The sequence below is a fragment of the Cryptotermes secundus genome, unplaced genomic scaffold (assembly GCF_002891405.2).
Source record: "Cryptotermes secundus unplaced genomic scaffold, Csec_1.0 scaffold3014, whole genome shotgun sequence".
Classification (NCBI taxonomy): Eukaryota; Metazoa; Arthropoda; class Insecta; order Blattodea; family Kalotermitidae; genus Cryptotermes; species Cryptotermes secundus.
This window is the reverse complement of record NW_019738004.1, coordinates 1-20,530: the sequence shown is the minus strand read 5'-3', so window position 1 is coordinate 20,530 and position 20,530 is coordinate 1. Positions and strand designations below refer to the sequence as shown.

General features: G+C 38.8%; 1 protein-coding gene and 1 long non-coding RNA gene across 3 annotated transcripts; both read left to right on the top strand.

The window, feature by feature from the left end:
- The first annotated feature begins 2,451 nt into the window (after nt 1-2,451).
- On the top strand, nt 2,452-11,084 carry LOC111870671 (ATP synthase subunit alpha, mitochondrial). Its single transcript, XM_023863139.2, has 11 exons — nt 2,452-2,564; nt 3,117-3,239; nt 3,361-3,474; nt 4,343-4,539; nt 4,840-4,983; nt 5,775-5,923; nt 6,594-6,763; nt 8,084-8,398; nt 9,012-9,156; nt 9,346-9,463; nt 10,650-11,084. Exons 1-11 carry the CDS (start codon nt 2,499-2,501, stop codon nt 10,762-10,764), a joined length of 1,656 nt encoding a protein of 551 aa, XP_023718907.1. The 5' UTR covers nt 2,452-2,498; the 3' UTR covers nt 10,765-11,084.
- Nucleotides 11,085-14,014: 2,930 nt separating this feature from the next.
- Nucleotides 14,015-20,522, top strand: LOC111870670. Of its 2 annotated transcripts, none has more exons than XR_002843895.2 (2): nt 14,015-14,152; nt 15,707-20,522. It is a non-coding gene; the product is annotated as an uncharacterized LOC111870670 (long non-coding RNA). The 2 variants fall into 2 exon arrangements; XR_002843894.2 differs by having other exon boundaries at nt 14,015-14,220.
- The last annotated feature ends 8 nt before the right edge of the window (nt 20,523-20,530 follow it).

The window sequence follows — 20,530 nt, the reverse complement described above, 5'->3', positions numbered from 1 at the left end:
GTGTGGCTTATTCTCTTGGTAAACAGAATCATCAATTCTTGGAAGTACTGATTCAGTTCAGAGCACTGCATGTTCTGTGCAAGATTTGAGGTTCTCACAGTGGTACCTTTGAAGGGTCGTGTTCTCCAGGACAAAATGCCATGTAGTCCTTTCAAAGTCAATCTACATGTCAGCTCCACCTTCAGGGTTGAAGAGTAAGCCAAATAAAATATGTCACAGGAAAACCAGATTTCAATTCAATAGAGGGGGTTGGTAAAATGAAAGCAGTGCTTCAAAGCTTTTTGTGCCATTAAGACAAGTGTTGCACTATGAGTAATCTCGTGACAATGAATATGCAGTTGCATGGGAGTAGAGAGAACAGTGACTACTGAGTGTATGTTAGTGGCGGCCCGGGTTCGATCCTGGGTCTGGTCAAGTGGGATTTGTGGTGGACAAAGTGGCACTGGGGCAGGTTTTCTCCAAGTACTTTGGTTTCCCCTGCCAATCTTCATTCCACCAAATTCTCCATCATCATAATCACCCGGGGCTAGCTACAATAGGCCAATCAGTGGCCACCGTGCCGAGCAGACCCAGTTGGACTCCACCCCCCACTAAGCGAGTGTATGTGAGCAATGAAATGTAAAATAAATTACTGAAAAGAGGATATGAGATTTCTGTTAATAAAGCAGAAATTCATTTTTGCAAGAATGGTATGTGAAATATTTTTTTTTCCTGTGGCGCTACAGCCCCAATTTGGGCCTAGGCCTCCATGAAACTCTCTGTTTCACTTCGGTTTACTACATCTTAAACATTCGGTAGGACTCCTTAGGTGGGCGATCAGCTTGTCGCAAGGCCTCTACCTGTACACAAACACAGAAAAACACACAAACACTATACATGCTCTGAGTGGATTCTAACCCACAATCCCAGCTTCCGAGCGAGCGAAGACAGTACATGCCCTAGACCGCTTGGTTACCGTGACCGGCGATGTGAAATAATTACTTGGATAAAACCCAAGCTACACCCACATCTCTACCTCAGATACTCAACTCAACCTTTTCTGTGCTGTGAACATAACTTTTTACTGCTTCTCTTAATTCTTTGTTAGATATCAGCAGAAATATTTCTCCACTCATTCCTTGACTGTTTACAATAGTTATCTATAGTTTTCATCAATAAAGCTACAGTAAAACTCCCAGCTATCTGATATCCAAGCATCCTAAGTTACTTCAAAAGCAAAGCCGTGAGACACATGTTCACCTACCATGCAGCACTTTTTCCAGAAGCCACAGCAGTGCTACCCCTTGCTTGCCATCCATCAGACAGGTGCCATTATAATATACACTAACTGAATCTGTGGTAATGTTACAGTATATCCAAAATCTTTCACCCTTTAATCTGCTATGTTGTCTAGAAAGACTCCCACACAAACATGTAAGTGAAAACTATTGTTTTGACTTTATACAAGATTTGTGGAAGAGTATATCTCATGCAGTCAGCACATTTACAAAACTAGCAAACACGCCCTTGCATGCTGGACAGCTAGTTCACTGCATATAAACTGTAACTGAACAAACGAATTAAGGTGCTTATTTTTTGTAAATAAATGCAGCATTGAGGGCTCACTCCATACTACGAATTTCAAGAGATGATATAACTTGGAAATAATATGCCTTTTATAATTGAGATGGTGATATACATGATGGTCAGGCTTAACATCAGAGCTGCATATTATAAATTTCTGGAGTTCTGGAGTCACAAAAACATGTGGACTGGATGGGATAGGTGTACAGGTACATGCTTTCCACGCTGCATATTTTTTTATTTAATCCATCTGCATGAACGGGGTAACCTAATACATTTTTCACTATCAGATTAAAGGGAGCTGCAGCCAATAAATGACACACACATCTACTTCAACAATCACATCTCGTTTTCCTTTCTTTCTTTATTAATTTCTTTATCAATGATCTTTTCAAGAACATTTATGTTGGCTGAATTACTTGGCTAACTCGAACCAAACAATTATAAAAACTGCAGAGTTCCATATTATGGATACACCACCATACAGTCCAGTAAAAGTCAACGGCAGTTTTGGAGGAATGTGTCACCTCCGAAAAGTCGGTTGACTTTCACCGGGCTACACGGTTTTATACCCCGAAGATAAAACTCTTCACAACCACATCTGCAAAACCTCAAACTCACACAGTTACAAACATTGATTCTTTCTTATCTTCGTTTGACATTCAACTTCATAATCTTAGCCCCAAAATGTTATAACGTCAGCTGTTTGCCATGTGTGTCATAATATTTGCATAAATAACTCTGGAATATTAATTTTGTAGTCATAATTAACGTACGTAAAAATCTATGTAACAAGAACTAATCTATTGTTTGGATTAAAATTATACTCAAATAAGCATGTGCTATATGAGTTTGAGAGTTTGCGTGCAGGGATTCTTGGGTAAAAGTTGTCGTCTGTTCTCCTCCATCTTTTCTTCGAGGAAGGAGAAGGCGAAATGGCTTTGCTCTCATTACGTTTGGCCACATCTGTGGCAAGGCATTTACCCAGCGCTGCCCCACAGGTGTGAAATACAAGCATGAGTGGTTTTCATCATAAATAACTTTAACATTAATGTTAATATGTATGTTTAAGGAATGCGATGCGTGAAACGTTTTCATATACCCGCAGTGCTACTTTGGGTAGGATAAGTGCCAAAATGTAAACCATTACCTAGGATAGTAAATAGAATGTAATCTAGAAGATGTGAACGTTCATAAAGTAAGACATTATATGCAGAAATTATTGTATAGACATTTTTAGAGTTGTAATGGCTTGTGCAATCCCCATTGTTCCAAGACTGTCGTATTATATGTGTATCGTATTTCAGCTTTTAGCAACAATCTTGTAAGTGCCTTTGGCTTCTTCATGTTTGTTAAATTCAATTTCTCGGCACTGTGGAGTTTTAACTTCCTTGACTTTTAATACAGTTCTGGTTCAGATTTTTAAGCAAAGGATGTGAGTTGGTTGTGAATTTAATTATTCTAGGTCCAATAATATTTAGGTAGAGCACAGTAGGTGTTTTCCTGATATTTAAATACTTTTGGACTGTTATGTGAAAGATTTTGTGTTGTAGGTGGCTAATTTAACATGGCCTGCTGCACAAGTGGCAAGTCGCAAGCTGCATGTTTCATGCAGCCGGAGGGCTGCTGAAATATCATCCATCCTCGAAGAAAGGATTCTGGGTTCAGCACCAAAGGTATATTACCCTGTACTGAAGTCGAATTAATGTAGTGATTCATAGCTTGTTGTTTCCAGATAGTTTTCAAGTTTGTACAGTATAAAGTGCCATAATTAAAACAATATTTCTGTACAAACAGGCTGATTTGGAAGAAACTGGACGTGTGCTGAGCATTGGTGATGGTATTGCCCGTGTATATGGGCTGAAGAATATTCAGGCTGACGAGATGGTAGAATTTTCCTCAGGGTTGAAAGTAAGCACCTGTATGTCATGAGCCACTAAATAAGTAACATGTACATTGCATGTGATACATTTTAAATCCCTAGTTACATCAGGTACAGCGTTCTTACTCTTTTGCCAGCTGATATAGTTTGAACAGAAAGTTTTGAGATTCACTTAAATAGGTCACCAGTGGCTGGTGTAGCGTTTTGGCTGGCAGGTAATTTTCAGACTGTAGGCAGTCTTGTTTCTTACGAAGGAAGAGATGAACCACATGCAAGGAAGTTTAGGTCCGTGTGATTTAGCCACTCATAATAGTGTCTCCATTAAATTTGACTGTGTTATGTGTGGACCATGTATGTTAAGACAGAACAGCAGCGCAGAAGTAATCCTATATGTCAATTGAAGGTGAGAGCCACAGAAAAGTGCAAGAAAGTACTGATCAACTTTTCTTGGTTGGCTGAAATATTTGTCTGGCTACCAGATTAAGAAAAGAAGTTGTTGACTTCTCCAAAATGAAAATTTGAGGTTCAGTGATTACATGGGGCCCAGCTATATGTAGATAATGCAGTGGATTCTGGTGACTTTTCTTGAAAGGATTTTCAGAAATTGGTGTTTATTAGAGGCATTTTGTTTTTACTCATTAAATAAGTCACTTTATTTATGAAAAAATCAATGTAATTAAGATAGTATCATTACGTTTGTAAGTTAGTTCATAACTTGTCACATTAGCTGTGTACTTAATGTAGCAAGTTCCAGAGCATGTTTTGCCACACCAGAAATTTTTCTGCATGAAGGACGTTTATGTTCATTATGAAAAATGGAAGCTGTTGTTTCTCTTTTGTCATGTCTTTACACTTAACCACAAACTTTACTTATGTAAGATTCTTTAAATGTTTAAGGGTATGGCCTTGAACTTGGAACCAGACAATGTTGGTGTTGTAGTGTTTGGTAATGACAAGCTCATCAAGGAAGGAGACATTGTCAAACGAACAGGAGCCATTGTTGATGTCCCTGTGGGTGCAGATCTTCTGGGACGAGTAGTGGATGCTCTGGGTAACCCCATTGATGGCAAGGGTCCCTTCAAGTCAGTGACAAGGTACAGCAACAAACACAACTATGATCCTTAGTTTGTCAAACTTTTTTTCAGCAAATTTGAGTATAACTTAAATTTAGTGACTGTAAACAAGACCTGTTATAGGGGGTGAAAGCAGAAAGCAAATCATATTCAGATTAAACCTCAGAGAGGCATGATGGGATTTCACCTGGAGTTGTCAAGAAGAGGTTAAGTGATACTGTATTATAATGAAAATGCTACATATATGCATGTGGATAGAAAATTGTAATTTTTGTGTAATTAGTATGTGAAGTAATTGATGTAATTATGTGTTTTTATTAGGGCTCGAGTTGGTGTGAAGGCGCCTGGTATCATTCCCCGAATATCTGTGAGAGAGCCCATGCAAACAGGTATCAAGGCTGTGGATTCGTTGGTGCCCATTGGGCGAGGACAGCGAGAACTGATCATTGGCGACAGGCAGACTGGGTATGGAGCTAAAATGTTGCGTCTCAGTAATTTTTGTACCCAAAGTATCTTTCGTTTCAATATTCCTTTGTCTTACATAGGCTTATACATTAAACGAACTAGAATATAAAGGCACACCTTGTGATTAGCTCCATAAGGAACATAGCTTAAACATGCAACTTGTTTATGGTTACTGAAAATCTGTGTTGTATCCTTAAACTTTTTACCATGCCACTGAAACTCACTCAAAGCTGACACTCACATGAACTAGCACTATGGTGCAGGGAATTTACTACCACTTTGTCCACATTAATTGTACCAGTGTTGAAGTACTTGCATTATTTAGATTTCTTCATATTCCTGTTATCACTTTTAGCTCGGTCAGTATAGCGACTGGCAATGGGCTCGAGGATGGAGGAGTCAGAGTTCGAGTCTCAGTGGGACAAAATTTTTCATTTCTCTACATTGTTGGGACTGGCTCTGGGGTCCACCGAACCTCCTATCCAGTGGGTACTTGGAGCTCTTTCCCCGGGGGTAAAGCAGTCAGGGCGTGAAGTTGACCACTCATCCAGCTAGTGTCAAGGTCAAGAAAATGTGGATCTATACATCCACTCTCGCATACACATTCATGGCGCAGTGCTTAATTAGTTAAGCACAGAGACAACTTTGCCTTTACTTTTCTTCCATTGGTCCATATATTGTCCTAAGAATTTTGTACTGAAACGTCGTAAATCTGCTCATACCTAAGGGTATATGGTTTAGTATGCTGACCCAGAGAAATTGATTAGGTTTTGTTTGTTTTTATCTTTCAGTAAAACTGCTCTTGCTATTGATACAATCATCAACCAGAAACGATTCAATGACGGGGATGATGAAAAAAAGAAACTGTACTGTATCTATGTTGCCATAGGCCAGAAGAGATCTACAGTGGCCCAGATCGTAAAGAGGCTTACTGATACAGGTCAGTGGTTTTGAATTGAATAAAAAATATAGATAATGGGCCAATTATTGTATGAAATGTTTAACCTATCCATGTGAAAGATGTGAAAAATCTGAATTTGATCTCTTATGAAACATACTGGAACTTTTCTTGAATATCAAATAATAACAACCCTAGGATTGTCATGGGCCTTAATTGGTTTTCCTCAGTCCCTTCAGGCATGCTGGGATTGTGCTGTAAAGTAGGCCATGATTTCTTCCTGCAATATACTCTCCAGTTAATCACTTATATCGATCCTGTTTTTGTAAATAACATAACCTGTACTCATAATAAAACATTATTAAACCAAGAATCACTTTCATAAATTGAGGAAACAATTTATAACATCATTGGAATTCAGGATCTGTACAAATGCAAGTGAAATTTTGGAATGCACCATGTTTGTATTTAGGGAATTTATTTTGTTCCATTTCCTTAAGCCTCCTATAAAACAGTGCCAGAGACTTTCGCTTGGTATCGAGCAATCAAAGTTGATGACTTTTGAGAGTGCATGTAGGTTTGCCTGCATTCCGTCTAAAATGCCTTCTTGATTATGATGGTTAGACTATGTAGAAATATACAACGCTGAAATTATTTGTAAATTTAACAGTAGATAATGTTGATGGATTTAAATATCAGTCTTAACTTTTAGGTGCCATTGGCTACACCATCATTGTTTCTGCTACGGCATCCGATGCCGCACCCCTGCAGTATTTGGCACCATACTCCGGCTGTGCAATGGGAGAATTCTTCCGGGACAATGGAAAGCATGCCCTCATCATTTATGATGATTTGTCAAAGCAGGCTGTTGCTTATCGACAGGTGAATATTAATCAGTGTGCTGTATTGCTGTGGAGGTGTCTAGATTTGATGATAGTATTCAGATCAACAGTTACCTCACATTGATGATTGCTGTTGGGTTGACATATCATGTGTCCTGCAGGGAATTTCCTATGTATCTGGGTACACATATAACTACTTGGAAAATTTTATTTTCAAAATTCTTTTTAAAAGTTTGGTCAAGATCCATTACTCAGTAATGACTTCAGAACAGTGAAACAGCATCCCCTGCTAGGCAACAGATTCATAATAAGCAAGTGTACGAAGCTTTTAACTGGATACATACATACATACATACATACATACAAACAAACAAACATGTTCCCATGGGAACGATTGGAGTGCAACAGTGAATGGTGTCTTCTTAGTGGTCCATGCTGAGCTGATAGGAGAATGACAATTGGAGCAAGAGTTGAGAGCTGTAATATTATCTTTAAATGTCAGACAAGTCCTAAATTTATGCAATTAAATTGTTTCCGTTTGGTGGCACTTGGAAGTATGAATGTGCTCATAAGTATATGCTCTTTGATTACGGAAAGTTTAAGCTAAATTTTACTAATGGTATTTCAGAACATCCCTTCCCCTCCTGTAAGGTCAAGAGTAAGTCACTGCTGTAGGTAACACCACAAAGTGAAGTCGTATTAAATAAAGCCCTTGTCACTAGAGGGATTGGTAACTTATGTGGCTGCTTAGTCTCTCGAATGGAGGAAGGCCCTGCAGCATTTCTGGTGTTACATATGCTGGACATTTTCCATCATCATTTAGGTTACAGAAAAGCCATGTTTGGTTGTGCTTCTGTCATCGGGTAAAAATATGAAACGTATTCTGTTGGGTCCATTAGCTCGAGCTAATCTTTGTGCCTTAATAAGCTTGACCTAATGGACTCAGCAGAGTAGGTTTTATACTTGACCTGATGATGGAGCAGAGCCAGCGGTCGATAGTATCGTATTACAGTGTCATATTTTAAGGCAGTTTTTATTATTTGGCTGTGCCCACTTTGCTCCCGTTTTGTGGGGGGGGGGTGTTAATGTTGTAATGGAAATAATTTCCAACATAGGTATCAGTTTAATAACCCTTTCACAATAATCTATAGACATAGCCTGTGTCATATATTTTAAAAAATGGCTGGGTAATCACATTAAATCTTCTGGGTGTGTTGACAGAGTATCGCAGTGCCCCTGCCAGGAATCTCATCCCACTTCTCAGCCTCCATCAGTTCACTTTGCTGGCTTGTCTAGTTCTGTGTGAAGATGAATTTTCTTTCCAATGTTGAATTTATAACATAAATCTCATATTTTCTAGATGTCTCTGCTGCTGCGTCGACCCCCTGGACGAGAAGCTTACCCTGGAGATGTATTCTACCTTCATTCTCGACTGTTGGAAAGAGCAGCCAAGATGAATGAAACCAATGGAGGTGGCTCCCTTACTGCCCTCCCGGTCATTGAGACGCAGGCTGGTGACGTATCGGCATACATTCCAACCAATGTAATTTCCATCACAGATGGACAGATCTTCTTGGAGACAGAGTTGTTCTACAAGGGTATCCGTCCGGCCATCAACGTCGGTCTGTCTGTGTCGCGAGTAGGCTCAGCTGCCCAGACCAGGGCTATGAAACAGGTCTGTTCTGTTTTCTGTATATCTGTGTAGTGATTTTTACAGGCAGTTAAGTCAAAGAAAAGGGATCAGGGGGAAGTAGTTACGTTTGACACACCCTCTTTAGTCATTGATAGGAAATGAAGAACAGAAGTCACTAGTTATAAAGTCATTTCTGCAGCTGTGGTAAATGATATGTGTAATTTGTTGCTAACTAGAACTTGCAGGCCATTATAAATTGAGCTGTCAATTACTGTGTCAGAAAACTGACTTGTAACTCCGTGATTTTAGTCCACAAGTGAACTATACTGACTGAGCGACCGCCGCTTGTCAGTGAAGTTTAATGCCAACTCTTGCAGATAGAGGGTGTCATGTGGTCAGCGCAATGAATTCCCACAGCTGTTAATTTCGGTTTTCTAGACTGGAGACTCTGTTTCCTTGAAATAGCTCCTCAGTTATCATGATGAGGCAGAATGGACCCCATTCCAGACACTCTTTCTCAGAAAAAGTCTGGTAGTGCCAGGAATGCAACTCGGACCTCTGGATGTGTAGCCCGGAATGCCGACCAGTAGACCACAGAGGTGGTCCTGACTTGTAACACACTTCTGATATCTGTGGATTCATTGTATGATGGCAGGTGGCCGGTTCCATGAAACTGGAGTTGGCTCAGTACCGTGAAGTGGCTGCTTTTGCACAGTTTGGCTCTGACTTAGATGCTGCCACCCAGCAGCTGCTGAACCGAGGTGTTCGCCTCACTGAATTACTGAAGCAGGGCCAGTATGGTGAGTGTTCAGTTGGAAATATGAGTTTTTATATTCTGACTTGACTTTCATAACCATTTTGGTATATTAAATGGGTAATGTGATTGGCGGCTAGCAGACCAACCTGTGTTCAGTTCTTGATAAGTCTCTGCTGTTAGTCTTCTGTTGTGTTTATGGAAAATTATGTAACCATTTCCGGTTGCTTTACAGTCCCTATGGCTATCGAGGAGCAAGTGGCTGTCATCTACTGTGGAGTTCGAGGTCACCTAGACAAGTTGGACCCTGCAAAGATTACAGCTTTTGAGAAGGAGTTTTTGCAGCATATCAAGTAAGGGTCTTCTGACTAATGTGATGGAATGTTGCTGACTTGTTCATCTTATAGGACTTCAAGGTTTAGAATAGCGGAGTTTGTAAGATGAGAATGGAAGAACAAAAAGAGTCCCAGTCCTGTCCCAGTAGTTGCGTTATGTGAGCACAGTATAATGAATTCTGGCTGCGCAGTACAAACCAGTTTCAGAATGGTTAGATTTGATTTGTCTTTTGTTGGCTACTTCAGTCATTACATGAAGTTGGATATGAGAGAGTTTTCATACAGCCACAAGTACTCAGATACGCATGGAGTGCCTGTACTGTTATGTACATTAGCTCGGATTGAGGTTAAAATTGCGGGATCGCAATTGATAGTGCTCTTTCATGATGAAGTGGGGAATGGAGACTGTCACATAAGTAGGAACTTTGATTTATGCAGCCCACATATTACTTCTGTCTTGTTAATTGAGGTGATGCTAGGCTGGACATGTGATGGAAATGTTAGAGGAAGCAAGAAATATGTTTAAAATTTTGAGGGGAACTGATTCAGAAATATCAGTTGGAAGACCAAAAAGGAGACGGGAGATTAGTACTGAAGTTAAACTTAGTTAAATAGGTTTTGAGACTGAGTGCAGTGGGTTGGTTCTCAAAATTACCTTGTTCATAGTTGGTAAAACAGCAAGTTTCAGAGGAGTGGTTCACTGTCTCATATTATACGATACAAGCATGTTTTCACTTACAGTATAATTAACCTTTGCATTGCAATAAAATTAAAGGAACATTATAGTGCTCACATTGAACACTTGCTCTAATTCATACTCGTGGGCATGTGAAATAATTTGGTTGTTAGATGTATTGTCTTCCAAGAAATGAGGTTATCTAAGATGACAGCCTCCCTTGCAGAGGGATTCAGAAACAGGCCACAAAGCTCCATATCATGATCCTCACCACTCTGTCACCATTGAATGCCAGAAAAGAGACAAAGGAAAGAAATGAGATGTTCAAGACAAACTACTTGGTAGCTAAAAGGAAGCAAAAAAAAAAAAAGCTGGAAATAGTAATTTTTCCAGTTCTAAAGGAAATATGACTGATGGTACATGTTATTGGAATGAACCGATAAATTTATCTTGAATGCTTAAGCTGTTTTTGTTTTAGTGTATTTTATTTTAATTGCCTTCTGATGCTACTTTTCTTGAATTATGCAGGACCTCTCACAAGGATTTGCTGGCAAATATTGCAAAGGAGGGCAAGATTACTGAAGATGCTGATGCTAAGCTGAAGAAAATAGTATCAGAATTCCTTATCAGTTTTACTTCATAGATTAAGGAACTATAAATTGTAGTTTATTATAAGTGGAGACAGGTTCTGAAGTCTGTCGAACAGTGAGATGTGTCCAGTTGTTGTATCTGCATTTGTGGAACTCTGTGCAGGAGAACATTGATTAATAACAGTGTTAATATAAAAGTTTCTTCCAAGATTCTGTCGAATATACATTTAAATTCGTAATTAGCGCAAACGTACAGTTTGTATGAGAGTTTTAATTCGACACATTTGTCATTATATTTGTACAGTATATTGTTAAGTTAATGTACCATCTGAGTTCTTGGCTGTAAAAATAAAGACTAGAACCATCTCCATAATTGTTAGTAATGAATGTTCAGTGTATAACCACAGTTCAGTTTCTGCAAGGGAGGTGTCCATACTGCTGCATCCTGTGTTGCTTCCTCAACTTACTCTGACCCAGAAAATGGAAGGAGTATATTCCTCTGAAATGTCAGTAAATGTCTACTGGATTACATAGCTAAATATCCCAGAAGATAGTACACTTTCAGTTAACTGTTGCAAGAACCTGAAGTCTAATACAGTGAGAGGGGTCTGGTTTCTTAAGTTGAAACTTGCAACCTCCAAATGTGTTATGTACGAGTATATGCAAGTGTGGGCCTGTGTACAAGTTTATTTGATGGGTTAAGAGGTGAGTTATTTTTGGAGGGAGCTTTGGAATCTTGGCTCGGTTTCAGTAAAACCTTGTGTTCAGGATTACTTATCATAACTATGGATTAACACATTTCCAACTACCGTATTTATGTATAGGCCGCAGCACAATTTTCAGACAAATTATAGAAAAAATAATTTTCTTGGATTATTATTTCAGGAGTATAAATTATTCCGAAATAATTATGAATATAATTTTTTTTTAAATGAAGTGTGATTTTAAATATTTTGAATATAAGCCGCACCCCAGTTTTCCTCTTGAATTTTTGGCAAAAAATGTGCGGCCTATAAATGCGTAAATACGGTAATTTCATATGGTGAAGTTTAAAAATTGGGAATGTTCTGCTGGATTTTTGAATGGAAAAGTTATAAGTTAGATGCAAATTATGCAGTTCATTATTCAGTATTTATGTCACTGTTATGCAAATGTACAGAATTTGCAGGAATCCAGATCATAAATGGCCATAAATGGTGAAGTCCCATTATATGTGAAGAACAGATAATGTGTATAGACCCATCACAAGGCAATGACCAGAAAACAACAAAGAAAACAGCAGTTGCTAGGCAGCAGATTCATAACAAGCAATTGAACTACAACAATAGAGGAANTATACACGGTGCCAAATCCCAGAAGACTGCTTTCTTCAATAGAGGAACCGTTGGAAATTGTGTTTTAATACATGGTCCATGCAAAGGGGTTGTATAATGAGGATGCCAGCCCTGAAATTAGCTGTTAGCCTGTGGAGCAGAAACTAGGAGGTTGGTGTTATATGGCTGCCAGCCCTGCAGTGAGAATTGGGAGTCTGTGAAGAGAAGACTTGGTGCAGTTGAGAGCCAGTGGGCAACGAAGTGAGTGAGGAAGCTGAAGAACCTCTGCTGTAGAAACTGTTGCCAGGGAACAAGTGGTAAAGACAGCAGACTGAAAAGACTTAGTGTGTTCTGTAGTGATCTGTAAAGTGAGGAGACTAGTGATGGTGCTATAATTAAGCGTAGTCATGAGTCATGTATGAAAGTCGTCAATAAATCCTATCTCCAATCCAAACTGTCTGTAGTGACTCATACACATGACACTATAGTCTTTTTGAGCTCCATGATCAGTTTATCTTGATAATGGATGAATTATGTTGAGTTTATCACTGTTGTCTTAGCTGCAGGGGTTGTAGTGTTTAACAATTATGAATGGTGAGTTGGAAAGGTCTGGACTGAAGTGATCACAGCTAATTTCAAGGCACAATTTCCACATATATAATGTAACTGAGAAAGGTAATGCTCATGGAGTGTGTATCTCGTGTGGGTTGCACCTATGAGGTGGACTCCATTACCCTGAATAGTCTAGTAGTGGCAGAGGTGACCTTAACATGGACTCATTTATAGTAGGTCTTCACCTACTTCACAAATGAGAACTACCAGGACTTTTTTCCCCCGAGGGAAGAAAGCCAGAAAATTTTACAAGACTTATATTCAAGGCTTTTAACTATTGATCTAGAGTGTTCCTGGCATAGAAGAATAGCATTTTAAAGGTACTTTTAAACTTTATTATTAATATTTGATATACACTATTCACCAATTTCAATTTAAAAAAAATCACTTCCCTTCCAACTTAATACATGAGAAATTACCAACATCTGACTAGTAGCTAGCAAGTGGACCATGATCGCTGTCATTGATTTCAATTACATCACTGGCAAAGTAGAACCTTCACTGGATTGGAAAGATCAGATGATACCTTGAAAGAACGTAGTTCCTCTACTTGCTTTCTTGGTACATAACATGCGACAGCACACACATTCAAAATACATATAAGAATAATGCTTTGCAGTAAGTTACAGTAAATAGCCTAATTTTAAGCATGGGTTTTGAGACTGTTGTTCTGATTTAATTTCAGTCCTATTCGTCACCATACTGATGGTTTACTGTTCGGAAAAGATGCATTCTGTTTTTACAGCATTAGAATATTTTACCCACATTGTGTTGCTGTGTTAATTATTGAACTTGGTAGAATCTAGACTGGGACTTTCACAAACTTATATTTTTTTTTGTTGCTAGTGGGGTGGGACTAAGTCCCTTGTACTGCGGCCACTTCTGGCCTATTGTACCAGCCCCAGATGATAGGTGAGGGTGATTGTAGAGCAATTGGTGGAATGAAGATTGGCAGGAGAAATCGAAGTACTCGGAGAAAACCTGCCCCAGCGCCACTTTGTCCACCTCAAATCCCACTTGACCAGACCCGGGATCGAACCCGGGCCGCTGCAGTGGGAAGCCAGCGACTAACCGCTTGAGCTGTGGCGCAGCCTTTCACAAACTTATAACTTACGTAACATTGTGTAAATGGCTATTGTTTTACTGAAGTTGGCATAATTTGCATTACTTTTCTGCTTCACATATGGAAAATCACTTCCTTCTTGTTTCCCTCACGCATTTCACAGTTCGCGCTTTAATTGTGAATCGTATTTAAAATACTGTGACGTGAATGGCCAGAGCGTTTCTAGACAACCATTCAGTATGTAGACTACCGCGCAGGCGTAATGGCGTCGCACTGCAACATCACAAACCATCACGTGACTAGCCGTCTATGGTCGTCTATGGCGGCTTTGCAGTCGTGGTGTGGTAGAAATGTCTGGTCATTAGTCATTAGCACCCGTAGCAGATATTAGAACCAGATTACTCACGACACTAATACCGTCGCTACGGGCACTACCGGAATTAATTTTGCTTTGTAAGTGAGCATGGCGGTGGGCACAGCTGGAAATGCGGCTGTTTCGTTAACTTCAGTGGAGATTACAGGTTTTTTTTTTAATTAATTAGTAATATTCGGTAATATTTATGTACGTTGAAATAGTGTGATATGGTTGTAATGTATAAATATTGTTGAAGTATTTCTGAAAGCGTTTTACTGTTTTGTGTATGCTGTGAAGACTTGTTTTGATATATATTTGTTCAGTATGTAGGAGACTAGGGTACTTCACAAATATTGTTCATTGTACACCTTGGTAAATATATAACTTTGAATCATATAGACTGTTAATAGAAGTGCAACTGCAATGCTGCAATTGGGGTATGATTTAACGTGTCTGTGCTACAGCCCCTAGGTGGTTGTAAATGTTGTAAACGTAAGCCCGTCACTGTGACCGAAAGAATTAACAGACTCACAGTATGCTGTGGAACGAAACAGATATATCATGTGATGACAAAGTTATAAATGCTGATTTTATATGCAAAATAATAAGTACTCCTAAAATTCGTGTTAGAAAGTAAGAATTGAAGTATGCCATTATGGGATCATATGTTGGAGATAGAGGGAAGGACTTTTTAGAGAAGATATGCAGGTTTAAATAATTCGTTATATGTTAGAAGGAAAGATTAATTATATGACAGGTACTTATGAAACAAAACTTCACGGCATAGACGAGTTTGTATTTGGCTCATGAAATTTGGTGTTTTAGGAGAGTAGATACAAATTTACACTTTCCTGTATTGGTATGAGCTTGGCCATAGTGAACTGTAAGCAATGAAGTTTCACTGTTTGAATTGCTTTCTTTGCAAATAATTTTCCAATATGAAAGTTTATATTGACTCCCATCATTTCTCCATGGCTTGCACAGTTTTTTGAGTGGTTTGTAGCCATGTTTTATTTATTGTTGAGTGGAATGTTAACACTTTTTTTTAATGATGGAACTGATACATGTCTCAAGTTCTGGGGAAGATTAGCATTTTCATTTTATGGGCTGATTGCTCTTGACATTTGTTATTGTGCTTGAATATTTTTGTTCCATTTTGTTTCCAGTTCTTCTAGAACCAATATGTGGTTTCTGCTAGTAGTCTGATGTAGATAACTGCATTTTATAAAAGTTGTACTGACATCAGAGTTTGTGACATAGTGAAAATTACAAATGTGGCTATGGATATCATCGTGTTTTGTCTGTAGTAACTGAAATGTAGAGCAAAGCATTATTTAATTATTGACTTGGAATTTTGGTTGGACAGGAATGTGGAAATGAAAAATAAGCATGAGTTTTCTCATTAAATTTTTATATATAAATAGTTCAGTATTGCATGACTTGCATTTGTAACGAAATGGAAATTAATTTCCCGTTTTTAAGGAACTAAAGTTTTTGCTTTTATGTATTTTTACAGTGTTCTGATATGGAGATATCTATGAAGAAAATTTATTTAGTATGAGGGAAAAACTGAACCAGAGAATACCAGAAAATACAGTGCGTACAATCAAGTGCGCGCCGCGGCTGCAATTTGCCATGAGTNATTGTTTCAGGCCTGTGACTCACCAGCACGAGACCTCAAGTGACTCGTCTGCCATAAGAGCAAGGACCTGTTGCTGTGCAGTTGTAGCAAGCAAGTTACAGCATTTCTCTGACATCCGTTCTGCTGCCCTATCATCCATGCTTGGCTCTTTCAGATAGTCTTTTCTCTTGAGGTTATGCCACAAAAATCTGGTCATGTCAAGACTGAAGTGAAGATCTGTGCATGTCAAGACTGAAGTGAAAATCTGGGGATGTCAAGACTGAAGGGAAAATCTGGGGATGTCAGGACTGAAGTGAAAATCTGGGCATGTCAAGACTGAAGTGAGAATTTGGGCATGTCAAGACTGAAGTGAAAATCTGGGGATGTCAAGACTGAAGTGAAAATCTGTGCATGTAAAGACCGAAGTGAAAATCTGGGGATGTCAAGACTGAAGTGAAAGTTTGGGCATGTCAAGACTGAAGTGAAAATCTGGTCATGACAAGACAAGTGAAAATCTGGTCATGTCAAGACAAGTGAAAATCTATGCAGGTCAAGACTGAAGTGAAAATCTCTACATGTAAAGGCTGAAACATAACAGGAAGATACTAATACAGTATTATAGGCAGAAATGTTAGTTTGGTGTGTGTGACCATGTTACTGCTACTTATTTATCCAAAAAACTGCCTCTCTTGCTTTATTATGTTTGCATGTAGGAGGATAACACACATGCATGATATCATCTGACTTTGTATCTACTCTGAAGATGGACGTGATACATACCTCCAAAACGCAGGATATATATACTGCGCTACATCCCAGAAGACAGCATTCTTCATTGTCACTGCCATGAAAATCTCAAATTGGTTTAAGTATACTTTTGCAACAGTGGAAAGCTATTGAAGTGATGAAAGTGTGGGAAGTTGATAGCAGGATATTCATATTTATTTATTTGTTTTATTTATTTATTTTGTCTCTATAGATCATTGTTACATGATATAGGACAAGTCAGTCACGGTACATTGGCTGAGTTCGTATAGTGTGCAGTGGAATCCATATTAGGTCCCCTCGGCATGTCGGCTTCCATATGTCATTTGTACCTGTACCGGTGATCATGCTTATGGAGAATTTGATGGAATGAGGATTGGCAGGGGAAACCTGCCCCAGGGAAGCTTGTGTGCGCTTGCTGCTTGCTTGAAATGGTAGAGAATTGCACTTGACAGTAGTTCTAATTGTGTCATCTCTGCCTTCCTACATTTGAAGCATTATGTACTGGTAAGAAGCATGCTGAGCTAAATTAATGTTCAGTTGGCAGAGATGATAACTGGTTGTGATGTACGAGGGTAAGCCAATAAGTACGTTACAAATGAATATATAACTACAATTATAAAACACAAGAACTTAAACAAATAAGAGTACTAATTTGAAAAATGATTTTATTTCTCAACATGATCTCGCTGTACATTAAGGCACTTGTCCCATCGTTTCACAAGCCCCTGAAAACCAGCAGCAAAAATTTCTTTGGGCTGCCATCAGACAGGCTGTGACTTAAGCTGAAAGATGATGTTTAAGAGGGCCGAACAAATGGAAGTCACTTGGAGCAAAGTCGGGGCTATACAGAGGATGCGCGAGGACTTCCCACTTGAAATTTTGCAGCGTCACATACTGCCAACAAGACAAATGAGACCCATCATACTTACAATATTTGTGTAAGAAACGTAAGTTGCGGCCTGATTGCAGAGGTAATTGTAAGTGTAAATTGGATAGGAACTGCTGCAGCTTTGGGGGTTGGTGGGGAGATTTTAAGGCATTTTTCTAATTGGTACAGTTAGAAATTTCTTGGCAGCTAATTCCTCAATATTCTGACAAGCCAAAGTGGACAGTTCAGGCATTGTACTGAAGTAGAATTCTGTAATGTAAGTGTATGGAAGTATGACTGCCATCACTTGGCTAAGGTAAAGACAGACGGGACCTGGCAGAAATAAAGTAGAGAAACAAATGACGAAGAATGAACAGGAAGGAGTGAGTATTGGTCCAGACCTGGTCATGAGCTGTTATTTGTAGCTACAAGTAGTACTATATTGTAGCACCCTGCTCCACTTCATTTAGTAGCAGATGGTTTCACAGTCTCACATGCAGGACATCCTTCTATATAACTTACTAAAGTTATTCACTACATGTTTCGAACTATAGGGTCATCATTAGGTGTTTTAAATTTGTAAATTATAAATGAAGAAACTACTGTGCTTCCATATTGTGGTTGCTGGTACTTACTGTGTGGTCCCTTCTCTACACATGTATATACAAAGTGGCGGGTTGTTCTGCCTGTTGTGTTATGCTGTGTAACACAGCAGGCAGAGCAACCCGCCACTTCGTATATATGAGTACATGCTCATAGAAGGGACCACACAGTAATGACCAACAACCACAATATGGAAGCACAGCAGTTTCTTCATTTATAATTTTAAAACACCTGATGATGACTTTATAGTTCGAAACATGTAATCAGTAACTTTCAGAAAGTTTTATAGAAGGACGTGCTTCACGTGAGACTGTGGAACAATTTGATGCTATTTCTAAATGGTCCTCTATAGGGAAGTAAATTGTAGCTATCCTTTAAATGTCCATGGTTCCATATAGCCGGAAGATGATGTTTAAGAGGGCCGAACAAATGGAAGTCATGACAGGTTAGGTTTTCACAAAGTCTGTGCAGGATGGGTGCCACACATACTGACCCCACAATACAAAATGCAAAGAATGGGTCTGGCATTACAGCCTCTCAATCGCGGCCATGATGAAGGACACAATATGCTAACCTCAATTGTCACAGGCTATGAGTCTTGCTCCAAGTGACTTCCATTTGTTCGGCCCTCTTAAACATCATCTTTAGGCTGAACAGTTTCCTGACAGTGAAGCTGTAGAAAGGGAAGTCACCGCCTGGTTCGAACAGCAGCCCAAAGAATTTTACGCTGCTGGTTTTAAGGGACTAGTGAAATGATCGGACAAGTGTCTCAGTGTACATGGAGATTATGTTGGAAATAAAAGCATTTCTAAAATCAGTACTCTTTATTTGTTTAAGTTCTATATCCATTTGTAACTTACTTATTGACTTACCTATGTAATTGTGACTAGTTGAGGTGTCACATACGTGTGAAGCACTATATATATAGCAAGATTTACATCCATCAGTGCATCATATACAAGATATTATTTTGATATTTGGTAGTCCCTGTTGATCTCATTTCCATCTTCAGATGATTAAGTTTATCAGTGCTATAAATTCAATAATCAATATGTAACAGGAATTGTTCATTTATGGAATGTATTCATGAGTTTATAATGCAGAATGCTGGTTGGATCTTTTTCTTTCTTTTTTTTTATTCATATTTAGCATTTTTTTTGTGACAGAACTGTGTCTCTATTTCCGTTGTATGTAGCAGTTCTTGCAGGCAACACACATTTTGATGGAGTGTGATATGGGAGTTCCCTAATGAAACCTGTATAAAGCATATGAGAAGCATAGTATTAGAAGTTACAAGCATTTGGTAAAGTTTTTGTTGATGTGTAAAATGGATTCTGTAAGCTTGCACCTTACCTCTCTTTTGCTAGTTTTTATGAAATAAAGTACAGCCAATGATGTCTCTTTCCTGAAACTCGTCCTGTAAACTATGGCTCTCATATCTGCATACAGTATCAGCATGTGGCAGTTTGAACTAATTGACAGTGGGCTTTTCTAAACACCACATAACTCAAAAGACTGTCATCTTCTTAGATGTGAGGCAGTGTACACTGGTAGAATGTTATCACCACTTCGGAGGAACCTGTGAAGTGATAAGACCCTGAAGGTGGGGGCTTTATATTCATCAGAAATGTTGGTAACATTCTACCACGCTTCATGGTGTCACATCCCAGAAGACTTAAATCATCATGGTTACTGCCAAAGACTTGTTTGCTTAGAGAGAGTACATTTTAATTGCACGTACAGATAATACACAGTCATGAGTAGGTAACAGCTGGTTTTGATTTGACATGGGAGTTAAGTGTAAGATAGCAACCCTTGATTGAGAACTGAGAGTTGCATGTTCCACGTTTGTTGATACTTCTGAATTGCATGGTGACAGTGAGGAGTCGGGGGCCGGTACTTGGAATGAAGAGTACAGCATTCTGAGTTGTAGCAGCGCCTAGTTCGGAGACAGACTGAGCTTTTGGTGGTGACATATTCTTCCTAAACATTGGGCCATCTCCAAACTACACATTGTTACAACTCAGAAACCCATACTCCTTATAGACATTGCCATGAAAACATCAAATTAAACATGGTACTTGGAATGTTTGTGTAAGATATGTAAGTCGCTGTCTGATTGCAGAGGTAATTGTAAGTGTAAATTAGATAGGAACTGCTGCAGCTTTGGGGGTTTGTGGGGAGATGTTGAGGCATTTTTCTAATTGGTACAATTAGAAATTTCTTGGCAGCTAATTCCTCAGTACTCTGAGAAGCCATAGTGGACAGTTCAGGCATTGTACTGAAGTAGAATTCTGTGCTGTAAGTGTATGGAAGTATGACTGCCATAACTTGGCTAAGGTAAAGACAGACGGGTTGCAGCATAGTGAAAGCAATGTGAATCACTTTGTTGAATTGTAACATAATCCATGAGGTGGTACTTGAAAATTCTGATAGGCGTTAGAATGTTTGACAATTTAGGACTTGCACTGTTGCAAGATATTTTACATTCATTTTTACCAAATATTATATAGACTGATGCAAATATAAACATTCTGATATATATGAGGATATTTGGATCCTTCTTGGTGGGATATTTATAATTTCAATAAATACTCTTCAGAGCTGATTATGTCT

Bases quoted from the DNA above. Each gene is read 5' to 3' on its own strand.
- LOC111870671 (XM_023863139.2), top strand. From the start codon at position 2,499: ATGGCTTTGCTCTCATTACGTTTGGCCACATCTGTGGCAAGGCATTTA. The intron at 5,924-6,593 runs GTCAGTGGTTTT...CTTAACTTTTAG, and splicing joins AAAGAGGCTTACTGATACAG to GTGCCATTGGCTACACCATC. The intron at 9,157-9,345 runs GTGAGTGTTCAG...GTTGCTTTACAG, and splicing joins ACTGAAGCAGGGCCAGTATG to TCCCTATGGCTATCGAGGAG.